The sequence below is a fragment of the Anas acuta genome, chromosome 3 (genome assembly GCF_963932015.1).
Source record: "Anas acuta chromosome 3, bAnaAcu1.1, whole genome shotgun sequence".
NCBI classification, from domain to species: domain Eukaryota; kingdom Metazoa; phylum Chordata; class Aves; order Anseriformes; family Anatidae; genus Anas; species Anas acuta.
Genome location: NC_088981.1, coordinates 21,493,197 through 21,509,390, shown reverse-complemented (window position 1 = coordinate 21,509,390; position 16,194 = coordinate 21,493,197). Strand labels below are relative to the sequence as shown.

At 37.1% G+C, this 16,194-nt stretch overlaps 1 protein-coding gene and 1 long non-coding RNA gene across 2 annotated transcripts in view; one reads left to right on the top strand and one right to left on the bottom strand.

Moving 5' to 3' along the window:
- The window catches only part of IARS2 (isoleucyl-tRNA synthetase 2, mitochondrial), a 28,582-nt gene extending 12,425 nt beyond the window's left edge, over nt 1-16,157 (bottom strand). The window contains exons 1-14 of the mRNA XM_068676033.1: nt 15,801-16,157; nt 15,545-15,667; nt 14,386-14,542; nt 13,374-13,522; nt 13,242-13,291; nt 13,034-13,143; nt 12,858-12,948; nt 12,381-12,496; nt 11,186-11,355; nt 10,145-10,235; nt 9,779-9,930; nt 8,662-8,822; nt 978-1,080; nt 258-354 (exon numbers count right to left, since the gene is read on the bottom strand). Of these exons, the coding sequence (XP_068532134.1) occupies nt 258-354; nt 978-1,080; nt 8,662-8,822; nt 9,779-9,930; nt 10,145-10,235; nt 11,186-11,355; nt 12,381-12,496; nt 12,858-12,948; nt 13,034-13,143; nt 13,242-13,291; nt 13,374-13,522; nt 14,386-14,542; nt 15,545-15,667; nt 15,801-16,016 (1,786 nt within the window). The 5' untranslated portion in view covers nt 16,017-16,157. The remainder of the gene's footprint in view (nt 1-257; nt 355-977; nt 1,081-8,661; nt 8,823-9,778; nt 9,931-10,144; nt 10,236-11,185; nt 11,356-12,380; nt 12,497-12,857; nt 12,949-13,033; nt 13,144-13,241; nt 13,292-13,373; nt 13,523-14,385; nt 14,543-15,544; nt 15,668-15,800) is intronic.
- On the top strand, nt 5,147-9,772 carry LOC137853555 (uncharacterized). Its single transcript, XR_011094566.1, has 3 exons — nt 5,147-5,278; nt 6,300-6,492; nt 9,199-9,772. It is a non-coding gene; the product is annotated as an uncharacterized lncRNA (long non-coding RNA).
- Nucleotides 16,158-16,194: the final 37 nt, after the last annotated feature.

Here is a 16,194-nt window from a genome sequence, read left to right as displayed (position 1 = left end):
ATCTCAGGAGGAGATTCGTTGCATGCCACAGTCAGAATAGCATATTATAAAAATCTCAACTTCAACTATACTGAATATGAGCTTGCCAACATTAAACCATAATCTTTACGAGCAAAAGCAGCTTTACAAGAAATCACAACCAGTTTGTTGCTGGCATAATCTGACTCAGTTTTGCTGATACCAACAGCATCATGTAAAATAATTATATTTTGTTCTCCAAGTATTATAAAAGAAAGATCAACATACTAATACTGTACCTTCCAAAACATGAGCCCAGGAGGTTCCACTATCGAACCAGATGTCTAGGACATCCTGTCCCTTGACATAATCCAAAACATCGTGACCACCACCAGCCTATTGGAAAAACAATTATTAAAAAATGCAAATAGAATACTCCATATCTTCAGTGTTTTTCAAAGCTAGAAATAAAATATATTTGGTTTCTGGAACAGTTTTGTACAGGTTCTGCTACCAACTTTATGAGAAAAAATAATTCAGATAATTTTTAACAATGATTCACAGATAATTACCGATGGAAAACACAAAGAGAGCAAGAAAAAAATTCAAAAAAAAAAGAAAAGAGATGGCAGAGTAACACTGCAGTTTGTTAGCTTATGAACACAAATGTAACAGCAACAATACAAAGATAGGAATAACTAAATACAAATTCAGATTTATTTTAATTATAAAGGCTCAATATATATTTGCACTCATAATTTAGTTAAGTAGGATGTTATTTTCCTCCTGACCTAAAAGGAGGAGGTTGGAGATCTCAGCCCAGAATTAATGGCTGAAATCTGATTCTTGTCACATTCAGGTATCATTTTCTGAATATTCCTTTCACAGGATATATTCACATAAAGGCAGAAGACTGGAAAGGATCACGAGAATATACAAAGGTTTTATATTACTTCTCATCACTGAACCATCTCTCAAGCACTTTCTGTATTTAAGTAAAAAAAAAAAAAAAGAATTACCTTTGCTACAGCCTCTTTTGATAATAGTTGTTCAATAGGAAGGGTCCACCATGCATCTGTTCCTTGCTGCTCCACTATTTTGATGACATCTGTGATTGTTTCACTGTTTAGCAGGGAAAAAAAGGGTTTTATGAATTGATGAATTAACCATATCTTTCTACAAGTATTCCAGGTCCAAAGCAGTGAGATATACTGAGAAACAGATTAAGCTATTTAAACCTCTGATTTTTCCAGCTTCTAATCCAGGCAAGTCTCCAGAGACTTTCTGCCTGTATTAGAAAAGATTTCCAACTTCATTCTTCCAAGACGCCAGCTGCAGGGTTATGTAAAAGACTGGACATAGAGAAATCCAGATGCATCTGAACGGCTTTTTCTGCAAATACTCAGTAACTGGGCACTTGGAAAAGATACCAGCAGCTTGAAGACTTCTAAAATTCATTTCACTTGCTATTTCTCAATCTCAGATTTACAGAGAAATAAACAACTATTTTCCAAAAAACACTTGCTCTTTTTGACAGTAGATTTTTCTCCACTGGATAGAGAGCAAACAAATGGAGAATTAGGAAACATCAGCATTTAAAATAAGGTACAGATTTCACATCAGACTTCCATTTGGCTTCCATAATTATTTTTTTTTTTTTAGATAAGCAGCAGCATAGGTATATATATATATAATATTATTGCCAAATGTGGGGAAAACTGCAATTTTTGTATCCAGTAGAGGAAGAATGTAATTAACCATTCAATACACACTCTGAGGCATATATGAATCCATATGGTACAGCTTCAGTAAGGACAAAGGTTCTGAACCATATACACACTATGGAAAAATTAAAAGGAAAAAAAGAAAAAAAAAAAAAGCATTTTCTTTCTGCTGTGAACAGATAACACAACCAAAAATTGAACAGTTCTCTTCACTGCTTATGATACATTTAATCATCCACAGTAGGCAAGGTGATTTTTAGTATTATTTAATGCCAAGTCTGGGCGTACATTAAGATAGCTTAACAACAACAAAAAATAAAAATAAAAAATAAAAAAAATATATAAAAAAAAAACACACGCCATAAAACATACTTTATCTTGCTGACTCACAGAGCATTTACTGAAGAAGTGATTTTTAGAACTCCTGTTGTACCTAGGGAGTACAGCAGACCATCATGACCTGAAAACATCAAACTAAAACCACTGCATTACCCAAGTCACCAGAGATCTGTTTTTAAATGTTCTCTTTTCAAGTTATTCAATTAATTAATTTATTGACAAAATATTGCAAACCGGGAATCAGTAAAATAAGGATCTTGTACAATTATCTCGAAAATACAAAAGGCCTACAATCTAACTTCCTTCGGGTCACCACTTGGTTTTCTATTTGGACATCAGCACCATGTTTTTGCTGTACTACAATAAGCTGAGCTGCATCACCACAGCATTCAGCGGACTCTTAGACACAGTTTAAACATGAAAACCAATGTTCTCCAAGAAGACGTAAAACTAGTTATTATGTAATAACACCACATGAGACATGACAGTGAGAAGAAAACACGATTTTACTGTTGATTGTGGAGATAAAATGCCTATGTCAGAGCAACAGTTTTGTATTAACCTGTCATAGTCTTTTCAAAGTAAATGCAAGCAGAATGTCCCAGTACACTTTATGGAGAGAAGGCACACTAACCAGTAACACTCTCAAAATGACAGCCAGCTAACATACCAGTGCCATTCTTACCCTTTCAGACTTGAATGGATGCCATTCACTTTCCAGTTCAATGATCGTGGGACACAATTTATGGCTTCGTAATGTATCTGCTAACATTTATCTTGGTAAAACAACATTTAGAGCTCCATTTCTGACTGGTATCTTTTCCTTTCAGAAATATTTGCACAGAGGCCTATTTGCCTATACTTCCAGTTGTGAAGTGTTACTTCTCAAAAACAAATACAAACAACAAATCCAGCCCTAGTAAATTTCTCCGAGGCTAGCCAATAACTGTCCCTTGCTTTCTTCTGGCTGAACCTCCAAATTCAGAGAGCTCTCAGGAAAAAACAAACAAACAAACAAACAACAGCTTTATGACAGCAAAAATCAGTTTGTTAGATATTCTGAGCTTTAAGGAATTACAGTCTGAAGCACCACCACTCAGACACACGATCTGATTTTTGGGTGGTCTTGTGTGGAGCCAGGAGTCAGACTCAATGAACCTCATGGATTTCTTCTGACTCTGGATATTCTCTAATTCATTTTTCTGACTTGAAACTATTAATTTAACCCAGAATTCCACAGAAGTGGAAACTTTTTAAAACAAAACAGTAATAATAATAATAAAACAAACAAACAAACAAAAAGGACTGACAAATGTGGGATTCCAAATAGAATAACCCCGAAACCCCCTTTGGTTCATTCTGGAGAGCAAAAGCCTAGATGTGACAAAGCTGCTCTAAACCTATGTTCAGTCTGGTAGCTCTCTGATTCCTTCAGCTTCAAAGCAAGCAAACTAACTAACAACACAGTCTTAAGGAAGACTGATGGTTATTCATTAGCATGAGAAGATCTGTCATAAAATTCAGTACATTTCTATACAATGCCTGTTCTTCAGAACATATACAGGCTGGTGATTTACATTGGTAGTGTCTGAATAAAAATTTTCTAAGTCTTTTGGAGGGGAACTGTGGAATACACAGTAATGTTTGCTGCTGGCAAGGCTGTTTGGGAGTTGCAATTGCTAGTAGTTCTATCGGCTGAACATTTCACTTTGATCAAGATGAGCTGTATGACAGCATTTGTTAAAAAAAAAACAACAAAACTGTCCTTAATCAAGACTGCTCTTTATTTAAAATAATATATAATATATATAAAATGTATAGGTACAGATACATACACGTACTTTTAATATGCATCAGATCCTTTCAGATCTCATAGGAAATGCTCACTGTCCTGCAGCAATGAGAGGAAAAGATTATATTTAAATTGAGTACTGACTACCTACTTAACTCTTCTAGAGTGAAAAGAAGCATTTTTTCTAATTCCACTCTGCTAGACATCTCTCCTCAGTGGAGGAGATTATGGTCTATCACGCATATTTGAGGAAATTAATTGCAGAACAGAACAGAAATTAATTGCAGGACAGAAGCACTATGGTAGTGCAAACCAAATTGCCCGTAGTAAGCATGCTCTTCTCATCAGAGGCAGGGGGAAGAACAAGGAGGAAGTAAAACCCTGCTGTCAGCCTCCCTTGGGAAACCATTATAAAAAACTGTCTTCGTTTGCTGTAAGTGTAGTAGCCAACTACAACTATCTACCATTGAACATACACCATTTCTACAAAACATAATATGAAATAACCTTTCACCAAGTGTATCATTATGTGATGCAAAAGTTTACAGTATTAATTTATGGAATTCTTTCAGAGACATTTTCACGACACAGATGTGACTAGCAGGTATGATTCTGCTATAGATTAAAGTTCCCAGACAACTAAGAGGTCCAATTTGTGTTATGAATCACTTACAAGAAATAAGGAGCCCATGACTGTTAGGTCAACTTATTATTGATCAATATTCCCAAAATTATATCACTTTATCAAATCAAGTAATAAATATTTTGGCAGTGCATTCTTTCCATTATGTTCAGTTTCCCCACAGAATATGAGTAAACATGAACCATCATCCAATCAAACATTTTAAAGAGAAGATAGTTAAAACTTTGAGGAAATAATTTCATGAAACCTTTTCCTCCTACATTTTCAAAAATCCAAGACAAACAAAAGCCCCAGCCTATCGCTCTCATTTTTCCCAGGATCCATACAACTAGCTGTGATCACAAGAGAGAGAAGTGACTATATGTAAGATATCTGTATTGTAAGAGGAAGATTTTTGCAGAGTACTTTTATTCAAGGTGCAAGTGAAAACCACCTTTCTCAAATAACTACTCATCACTTTATAATCTGTGGGCTTCAACGTGAGCATGATAATTCACAGAGTTAGCAATAAACACCATTGTAAAACTTTGCCCTGTATTCATACACCGTATCTAGAAGAACTTGCATTACGTGTCACTCGCTATGTTTTTAACACTGAAACCCCTACGGCAATTCACGCTACCACGACACCAGCCAATCACTCTGAAGTCTGATATTGATTATGCTGAACACTTATTTAATGTGTTAACAGAAATTAGCCAGCATTAAGATATAGCCAGGAGGAGAAGAATACAGTTCCTGATGTTCTCTCAACCTCTTTTCCAACGACAGTAAAGAAGACAAGTTACCTTCCTTTTTCATACGAATCTTGATACTTCAGCTGTAAGTATTTATGTTATGGTAAGTTGCTATTGCTTACAAGTGACTGAAATGTTTTAATATTTTAAAAAGCAAATTAGACTGCAGCGTAGATATATATCAAAACCATTTTTTTTTCATATATCAGAAATTTAAGTTACTTGCTAATCAGAGTCACAGAGAATGGGACAAGTTCTCAGGCATTTGAATAACCTTCGCAATATTTATTTGCAGAATTGGTATTACTGTTACAAATATCTGAACAGCGAATTTTAAAATAAGTTAATGCATGAGATAAAAATAAAGAATGTATCTCACATTTTTGCCTGGTCTGAGCTACTACTGGAAATATAAATCTCTAGTTTTACTTCTGGATCTCTCTCTCTCTCTCTCCTTTTTCATGAGTTACACAATTTTCTAGAATCAGAACATTTTTCTCAAGAAAGCGATCAAACAGCGTGTTCATTTGTGCATTTATTCTACTTAAGGTCCTTTTTTCCCCTTGTGCAGAAAAATTGCAGACCTGTGCCTTTATATTTCATAATTTTTACCACAAATTGCAATCATGAAAAAATATTTTCTCTTTTATAGATTTTTATTATTTTATACTATTTTTTACTTCCTGATTGCAACGTAATGAGATACACTCTGTATATAATGGATCTAATCTTCAGCAGAAAACTGAATTTATAACTTCAGACAACTGTATCGTACACTCAAATCTCTTTAAGGGCTATACGGGGCCAAAGCAGCAAATGGGAAGACTCGTATGGAGATCTGGCATCAAACCTGTTGCATATAATCTTATTTGTAATATTACAGTCTATCTCTTAGCTTTCACATTAGCAAGAATATTTTTCAGTTACCAAAAATCCTGTCTGTTAGAGATCAGCAGTTGCATTTTAAAAGAGAAGTTTCCTGCAGACTTTCACATACCAAATGAATATGGTCTGACTTACAGAGGGAAATCCAGCAATTTATTTTATATACATATATATATATTTTTTTTTTTAAGTCTTTTTTTTTTTTTTTTTTTTTTTTACAGGTGATACTTAGACAGGACCACTCAAGACAGACCACTGGTGCTCTCATATGTAACAGCAACTCCATGTGGACTACACTGACTTCCAGTGGAGATGCTGTTACTTTTGATAGCCTCCCAAAGACTGCGGAGCAGATGCTACTGGAAATGCGTTCATCCAGCACTCAAGCTAACAAAACAGCTTGTGTTTTGAAATGTAAGTTATTTATTGTTGTTCTAATGATATTTATTTGTACAACCTACAAATGAAACTTCTCAGGTGTTAGAAATATGTCAAAAATGGTAACACAAATGCAACAAAATATTTAGGCTTATTTATGTATTTCAGTAAGAACTGGTGCCCAGGAAAATGACCTATGAATTGACAGACTGCTTTCAAAATTTGCCTGTCATTTCTGTAGGCCAATATTCTGCGCACTTTTCCTACTCTGGCTGCAGAAGTCTGCTATGGCTAACTTTATATATTTAACAAGTATTCTACGCTTTTTCTTTGAAAATTTCACCTTGGCTGCAAAATATTTTAGAAGTACAGAGTACTGATTATAAATGAGCATCAGAAACTGTCAGCTGAATGAAATAAATCTAAACTTTTCAAGTATATTGGTTAAGTCTTTGTTTTTCCCCTTGATCAATGCCCATCAAACATGCCATACCATCCCTCTGTTCAGTCACCAACATGTGCAACCTCTAACCCGGTACCTACACACCGTCTGTCACATCAAAACACCCTGACAGGCGCATATACAACTCCACTGATACTCACACACAGCTCAAACGCTTACAAGAAGACATCTTTTTTTTAAAAGCCACTGGGGGACAGCTCCTCGAACATCTGGTGGAGTTACTGCTTCATGGTGCACTTCATGTTTGACTGAGAACTGCTAGATTGTGTTTCACTATACTCTTAGTTTGTTACAAAAGCGCGTATTTAGCAATTTTAAGCAAGTACAAGGAACGCATCAAGCCTACTCTGCAGACAGACTACAGTAATATTCCTCAGAAATTGTAACGTTTGATGTGAACATATACTTTCTTTTGAAATATAGTCACAATTTTTGCAGGTATAATGATTTTACACCCCACAGAGCCTCCATCCGTTTATTTCCTGATGTGCCTCAGGGTTACTCAAGTACCATAAATGACTACAGTTATTGTAGTCATTTCTCACAGTTATTGCCTGCTGCGAGAGAGGCAAAGTACATATCTGTGCACCTAACACACCCTATCACGCCAGGTGAAGCTTAGGACTAACTGCTTAAAGTCCATTCTCTCCTTCCTACACCCCAAGCCTTACTATCCACTATACTTACATTCTCAATCTATCCTCTGGAAAATAAGTTCGTCTCTTTGCAGTATATTTATTCAACACAGTAATAATAAAAAGTTCTGGGACACAATTTCAATTGTGTTACCGTACTACCTGTAATGAATTTCCACAAAAAAAATCTGAAGTTAAGATGTATTCAGTGGAGTTACACTAGCATATATTAAGGCAGAAGACAATTATGGAATAAAGCAATGAATGTGGAACTCCACAGTGTTATTAAGAGATCGTTTTGTAACAATGAACATTCACGGTTGGATACTCCTCTGCTCGCCAAAGGGGTACAAAGCAGCACCCTATTACGCCTTCAGAGACAAAAAGGATTGCATTTGGTCGAGGTTTCTTGTTTTCCATAGCTGGATTTTTTCTACATTACACTACCTGGCATTCCCAAAACACAACGTTTGCAATAACTGGCTACTATTAACTTAACCAGAAGATGGCAGAATAAGGCTAGCATCTGAAGCATTAGACCTACCTACCAACTCATACAGCCAAAGGTCACTCACATTTATTGTGGCTGTCTCTTCAAAAACACTCTCATTTTACTTTGAAACAAAGTATAGTTATTTATTTTGCAACTGACTTGGTTATTCCTCTTCAGATTTCTCAGTGTCAGTTACTGAGTTTCAGTAACTGACATGCTGAAAAGTTACTTTGACAAAATATCTACATTACTCAATTCATACTGCTAAGATTACAGTTATAATCTATAAACCAGCTACAACTTGCATTTTATTCCTTGCTTAAATGTAAAAGCCAGTGACTAATGCTAGGTCACTTAACTTGAAGATGGAGATGTAAGTGGCAATTGCTATGAAAGGGACTCTTCAGATAACTTCAGTACCTAAGCAATTTGATTCCTATCACTTAAAAAGTCATATTCAGTAATGACTTTTTGATTATTAGGTGTGTGTATAAACAACCGCAAGTAATAACATGTATTTATACCTATATATTTAGAAGTTTCATAATATTTTATAACTGCAGTACCACAGTGCTCTTTCTTTCATTTTTCAGTATTTGAAGTTAGATAAATACCTGTTTATCAGGCTTTCTCCCGTGTTCTTCTGATAAAAAACAGGAATTGGAACACCCCAACATCTTTGCCGTGATATACACCAAAACGTCCTTCTATCCAGCATTTCTAGCATTCTGTTCATTGCAGACGTAGGAACAATTTTCACTTTTTTCAGCACTTCCTATAAAGTAAGACAGTGAGTTGTTGAACAAGATTCAGCATTCAGACACGCGGTGGTTGTGCTATCAGTAAAAAAGGTCCATGTCTACAGTCCTACTCCCAGTATTGAGTAGTATGTTCTCAGGCAACTGTCACATTTAATTTACTCCACCACACATTGCTCTTCAGTAATATACTTAGAATACTCTATGTACATGTTCCCAGAGAGCAACCAATATTTTTTTGCCAGCTCTGTTTCACAGACACACTAACGTGAGTTAGAAGTGGCTTCAGTATCTCTATCTGATGCTTAATAGCTCATTGTGCCTTTGAAACTACATCTTGATACTCACACCCAATCACACTGAGTAAGTGTCATTTATTTTTTTTCTTTCTAGACAATGACAGACATGGAATGAATGACTCATACCCTAATTAGAATAAAATCACTGTTACTGAAGACAGCCCAATGCGCTGGTCAGAATTTTCTGTGCTGATACACATAATTTCATTTAAAAACAGAAAGTGCTTTTAAGTAATTTTAAATAAGACCATGGCCAAACGAACAGAGGAGCAAATAAAGATGTATGGCCATGCAAGGTTACTTTAATAACAAAAGTAACTTTACTAGGGACAGAAATACCATGCTTAAAGGTATTAGATAAGAAGAGAGTTTTTTTTTTTTAAACTCTCTTTTGGGGAAAAGAGATTCAGTAGTTCTTTAAGAATCTTATGCATCCCCCATAAATGCTATGAACAAACATCTCAGTCATTTATTTATCCTGAAATGTATCAATACTGACAAAAAATAAAATGACAGCACTAGTCATTTCTACAAATAACTACAGACACTACCTAGTTTACAAGTTGCTAACACTTGAGAAGAACACATTTCAGAGTGACCTACAGCAAGACTTTTCCTGATTTAACAGCAGCTGATGTCATTTGGAATGTCCCACAAAAAAAAGTAAAACATACCTGTGCTGCAGCTTTTACACTTGCTGTGTTTACAAACCACTGCTTGCTGGCACGAATAATCATTGGTTTTTTAGTTCTCCAGTCATATGGGTAGCTATGCACGTATTTCTCCTCTTTCAACAAACTCCCAGCTGCTTGAAGCATCTTAATGACTGAGTGAAAAAATGAGGCAAGATACAAATCAGATTTAACCATAGTGGTCCTGTTAACCTTGATTCATTTATTTCCACAATTGACACATAATAAGAAGTGCCTGTGTCTCATCCATATTCAAAACATATGACTGTATGTTCATAGGAACCCTCAAGAACCTTCAGGAATGTAACTGATAATAAAGTAACAAATGGCTGAACATCAAATACTCACCAGCTTCATTTCCTTCTTCGAGTACATTCTTCTTTTGAAGTTCGGGACCTGCAGCTTCAGTAAAATATCCGCTTTCATCCACAAGGCACTCCTAAAAATAAAAATGCTAATCGTATCGATAAAATACTACATGACAATTAATTACTATTTTTGGTATTCAAAAGCGAGTTAAGTGCTATGCTAAGTAGCTACTTTTCTGATGAAAAGCAAACTATGTTTTATTTACATACACTTCAAACTGCAATTTAGTAGTTTACCAGACAGACAAGCGACTTTGACCTACGAGAAGAAACAAGCACCATGAGGTTTACAAAAATTCCACAACTGTTTTCCAGCAAATCCCTGGTTAGTATTTCAATGATTTTTTAAATTAACAGTTAAACAACAAAAACAAAAGCAACCAAAGCAAAACAAGAAATAAGAGAATAAAGAGGTTTTAAAACATCTCAAGAGCCACCTCTTCAAAAACCCAAAAGAGAAGAACATCCCGTATTTTCATTTCCACCAAACACAAACTGATCATGCATAACCAAACAGCATGCATGTTTAAAAAACCACTGGCACACAAGGATACTATGTATTAAAAGAAATTTAGTCCCTTAATTGTAATTTTTTTCCTTATTCAAGAATACTCCAAGCTTTACCGAAAAATAATAGTAATTATTAATTATGGTAATACCTACATAACCAGTTATTTACTAGTCTGCAAGGTACAGCTCGTACTGACAGAATTGTTGTCTATGTTATCATTTAAAAAAAAGATGAAATAAAGCAAAAACACACACAAAAAAAAAACATAGAAACAAAAAAAAAAAATCAACTTCTATCACTTTCCTGGAAGCTTTAATTAACGGATGGAAAACTATCCTTTTATTCTGATACACACTTTAAGCTTAGTCCTGCATTCCTTTAGGCTGTTAGTGATACACTTATCTGAATGCTTTTAAACATTTTCAAGTTTTATACAAAAGTTTGACAATAGCTTTATGGGCATGTGATCAACAGTTACAGGAAAGCAAGAACAAAAGCTGAAAAAAGTACCGTGGGTAGCTGATGGTGAGAAGCTACACTGTAGTCTTCCATACCATGAGCTGGGGCTGTATGAACTAATCCTGTTCCTTTTGCCATTGTCACATGATTTGCAGGTAGCAGGGGAGATACTCTGCCAGGAATTGTAGGATGAGCACAGGAACCATCTGCCAAATCTGTACCTGGTATGGAGAAAAAAAATAGAAAAAAGGAGAGAATAGAGAAACAATTAATGCATTCAGCTTGTCTCATCAGAGAGCAGAAACTGGACAACTGATCATCAGCATATGCTTGCTGATACTTCCATATTTAATACTATTTTATCTTATTTGTAGGTCCCCATCCAAATGCTTTCAAGTAATCTGCATTTTTAATTCTTCAAACTTTTTTTTTCTTTCTCTTTGAAGTAAAAGCTTTATTGAAGTAAAAGCTTTACTTCTACCTGAGACAATGCTCTCAAAAATAAGACATGGCAAAAGACCAGAGTAACATGAAAAGTCATAGAAACAGATTTCTCACCTCCTCTAGGTACACATATTTCCAGCTTTGCATCACAGACATAATAAAATATGTCTGTGATATGTGTGTGCAAATGAATAAAATTCACGAATGACATATTAAATCCCAACTCAAAACATTGAATCAGAAGTCTGCCTGTTAAGAACTATTACTATGCAGTATGTTAGGATGCAAACTTAATGGCTTTAGTTCCTTAGTACAGACAACAGATGCAGTCTTCATAGTTATGAAGAATGCTTAAGACAACTCTTAACAAGAACTTAGGAATCTTAAATGACAACAATGGCTAACAGAACTACCAGTTATGTTGCGCTAGGTGTTTTTTCAATAGTTTTCATAGAATTTAGCCATTAGGCAGTCATTAAGCATACTTGTAGCTTATTCTCATGAACAAGGGCTGAAACACAGACATACTGCAGTCAGTGTAATGAAGAGTTTGAGCCTAAACAAACTTCCATTCCATGTTTAAATTTTCCAAGCGTAAATCCAGATTTTAAAAAGTACCCTGTATCTGAAATTCTCAATCGTATATTTCAACACACCAAGACTGAGTCTGACAGACTACTCTTCATATTGTTTCAGGGAGGCATGTTCTCAGAATATAAACAAACATAATAAAACATCAAAACGGAATCAGTTTTCAGTTACCTACACAATTTCTAAGCAACTTAACAATATTAAAACCTACCTTTGCACGTTGAAATAACCTCAAACTGTGTGTCCAAAACAGCAGCTGTAGATTCAACTCTATCTGCAGCTAGAATGAAGTATTCACCAGTAGTTGTACATTTCACAATTGAGTATCTACAACGTAAATATATATTTATGATGATACTAAATAATTACAAACACCAGAAAACTTAAAATTGTTTAAACACTCTCTAAAAAGATGGCATAATGGGTTTTAAGATCTATATATTCAATTCACTCAGTGTCAAAACAACTTCAAGATAGAACAACATAAGAAAGAAGAAATTACTAAAAATGAAAGAATAAATTAGTATATTAATAGAGATACAGAACAAAGTTTACAATTGCATCAATTAAAAAGGAAGTAAGATGCATCAAATAAAACTTAATGGTTGTCCACAATGTTTTAATTTCATTTTACTGTCAAGTATTGATAAGGAACGACACAGATCAGTGAACTAAGCTAAAGACTTACGCTGAATCTGGCATGTAACAAACTGCTTGATTCGCTGGCACAGTCCATGGTTGTGTGGTCCAGACCAGCACACTAGCAGGGGACAATCCATCTACAGATGCAAATAAAAAATGCTTTACTTAGAATTATCGTAAAAATAAAAGCACTAAGACTTAAAAAATATCCAAGAATCATACCTATCACAGAGGTCAGCTTAGGCGGTGTCTTCAACAGGGGAAATTTTATATACGCAGAACGACTGACATGCTGCTCATTGTATTCCAGCTCTGCTTCAGCCAAGGCTGTTCTGGGTAGATATCAAACTTACGTTAGCACACTTGAACGTGAAAAGCTGTCGATATCCTTGTTAAAAGTTTTAAGACAAAATAGTAAGCTGATTCTTACTTTGCTGAAGGAGACCAAAACACAGGTTTATAGTCCTGATAAATGAAACCCTAAAGGGGGGAAAAAAGAAAGTTAAGAGAATCAAAACTCATAACACAATCAAAAATATACTTCAGCAGAATTTCAGCATACCTTATCATACATCTTGTGGAAGACTCTCAGCTGGTTCGCTTCATACTTTGGATCAAATGTATGGTAGCAGTTCTCCCAATCTGCCATTATACCCCAGCGAATGAAGGCAGATTTCTGTTTCTCCATTGCTCTTTCTGCAAATTTTCTGGCTGAAAGGAGTAGTTCGATTAGGTATACAGTTTCTCTGATAAGTCTGATAAGGTCAATACTATATCATTTAAAATATGCTATTGGCATTTTGGGAAGAGCCTGAGCTGAGCATATTGAAACTATGCACTAATTACGGATATGTATTAAATAATTATTAAGGCTCAAAAAATTATGTATTTCAGAGAATTACTTATATGAAGTGACCATAAAGGGTAAAAAGACCTAGCGGACGCATTATTTGACTAATATGAAGACGTACAGCACAACGTCTCTAGAAGATAAGCTGCCTTCATAAGGGAGAGGAAAAAAATAAACGTATTTAACCATGAAGACAATTTCTCAAGATGCTCTATGAAATACCAGAAAATAAGAATGAAAATAAACCACCTGATTTTGATGCTGATCTAAACTTTTCAATGCAATATGCACATGAAATTATTAGCCGATTACGTTGCTGCAATTTCACGCTAAAGTGGTTTCAAATGCTCATTGCAAATAGTTTTGCAGCTGAATGTTGATATCTTTCAATACATAATGCATTTTTTTTTAAAGTTTCCATATAATGCAGACCAACTTTCTCTGAAAAGATCACCCATATAGTTTTGCAGTGTTATTGAAAGCAGAGTCAATACATTCTTAAGTATGATATTGAGCCAAACCGTCCTGACAAAGCCAGTACTCAGTGTGCTTGGCAAATACATACAGTGATCCTCAAAAACGTCACCAATACCTCACAGAAAAAAAGTACACAAAAAAGTATAAAAGCTATATATAAAGAATAAAATTCAAAATATGGTGAGTAGGATGTAGAAATATCTAAGCCAACTTTTTTCCAGTAAGGATATTGCAAACAGTAGTTTACCTTTTTGCCTAATTTCCATTGGTGAAAGATTTTCAGCTCCTTTGACTTCTGACAATGCCTTCAACTCAATTGGCAATCCATGACAATCCCATCCTGGAACATAGTGTACTTTATAACCTCTCATCATATAGAAACGATTAGTGATGTCCTTCAAGATCTGAAAAGACAGAAGGGTCAGTTAGCACTTTGGCTCCCCCAAGTGGAAGAGCGACATTATTACTTAAGATGCTAGAATTAAATACAAAAGGTAGCGTAATTATTTTACAGTTAACATATGTCTGATTTTTCTCGCTCATCATCTTACACTTTGGCAGAACCTCAAAGGGCCTCCCAGCAAAAGAATTGACATTCAGCATTATTGAAAGATGCAGCTTATAAACTTGCAGGACTTTAGGCGAGCAAATCCTACTGGCCCTCTTTTTTGAGCATTTAGCTAGACTTAGTTTGCTTAGTGCACATTATTTTTTCTTGATATAAATGATCACCTAACAAAACCTGGGGTTTTCAGAAGTCCAGCCTTTTGAACTAGTACCTTAAGAAGCTGTGGGTCACATTTTATTCTTTTCCACTCTGTAGTATATGCAACACTGTAATTCTCAAGATCGAATCTAAACATACCCACACTTGTTTAGCAGTATTATTTTGAACCTGAAATGCGTATTTTAAAAGCTGCCAACATTTAATCATTGTGGTTCTACTGAAGATACCCAGATAAAATAAAAAACTAAATGCAGTGTAATGAAATTGCAAACTACCCCCCAAAAAAGGAGAATAAAGCACGGGTCAAGTATGCATTACAGTAAATATTTACGTGTGCATGTATACACTCACCTACACGTGTATGCGTGATAAGTTCATTAAACACAAACCATGCATTTAAAATGGTTTGGGAGCGAGTTAAAGGCTACGCTTTCTCTAAAAATGCTTACTCATTTACTGAAATATTCAGCATGACAGATGAACGCTTAGCATGTAGGTGCGATGTCTGGGCATGCATTAGTTAGGTGAGGGTACGGTGCCCATATCAGTGTGATACTGTACACTTTGTGTGTCACCAGGCGGCACGGCAGCTACAAGCCCTGCGTGCCCAAACAGGGGGCAGCGTGCTTAACACGAGCGGTGAGGGGAGCGCCGGGGGAGGCAGGGGCTGCGCCTTTACTTTATTTAACGCGTGGCCAACGTGGGGGTCTCCGTTGGCGTACGGGGGTCCGTCGTGGAGGCAGAACTCCTGCTTCGCCTTCCGTTGCCGCTGCCAGGCGTACAGCGCCGAGAAGCCGCTTTTCTGCGGAGAGAAGCACAGAGCACAGCTCAGCTCAGCCGGCGGCCGCTCGCACCCCCCCTGCGCCTCCCTGCGCCCCAGGGCCGGGCCCCAGCCCCAGCCCCAGCCCCAGCCCCGGCCCCAGCCCCAGCCCCACCTGCTGCGTCTCCAGCTCGGTGTCGGGCTGCAGCCGGCCGGGCAGCTGGGCGGCGAAGCGGCTGCGCGGCAGCAGCACGCTGTCCCGGTACTCGCCCTCGGCCAGCGGCTGCCGGCTGCCGGCCTCCGAGGCGGCCCCGGCCCGGAGCCGGAGCCGGAGCCGGGCCCCGGCCCCAGCCCCAGCCCGGGCCCTGGCCGCCACCGAGGCCCGCAGCATCTCCGCGCTCCGCCGCGCTTCCGCCTGCGCTACGGCGAGCGGCCGGCGCCGACGGGCCGCGCCGAGGGACACGCCGCGCCGCAACGCGTTTCCCTGCCGCGCCGCGGGAGGAACGAGGCGGGGTGGGAGAAGAGGGGGGGGGAGGATGCGAGGGGACGGCCCCCTGGGTCGCGCCACC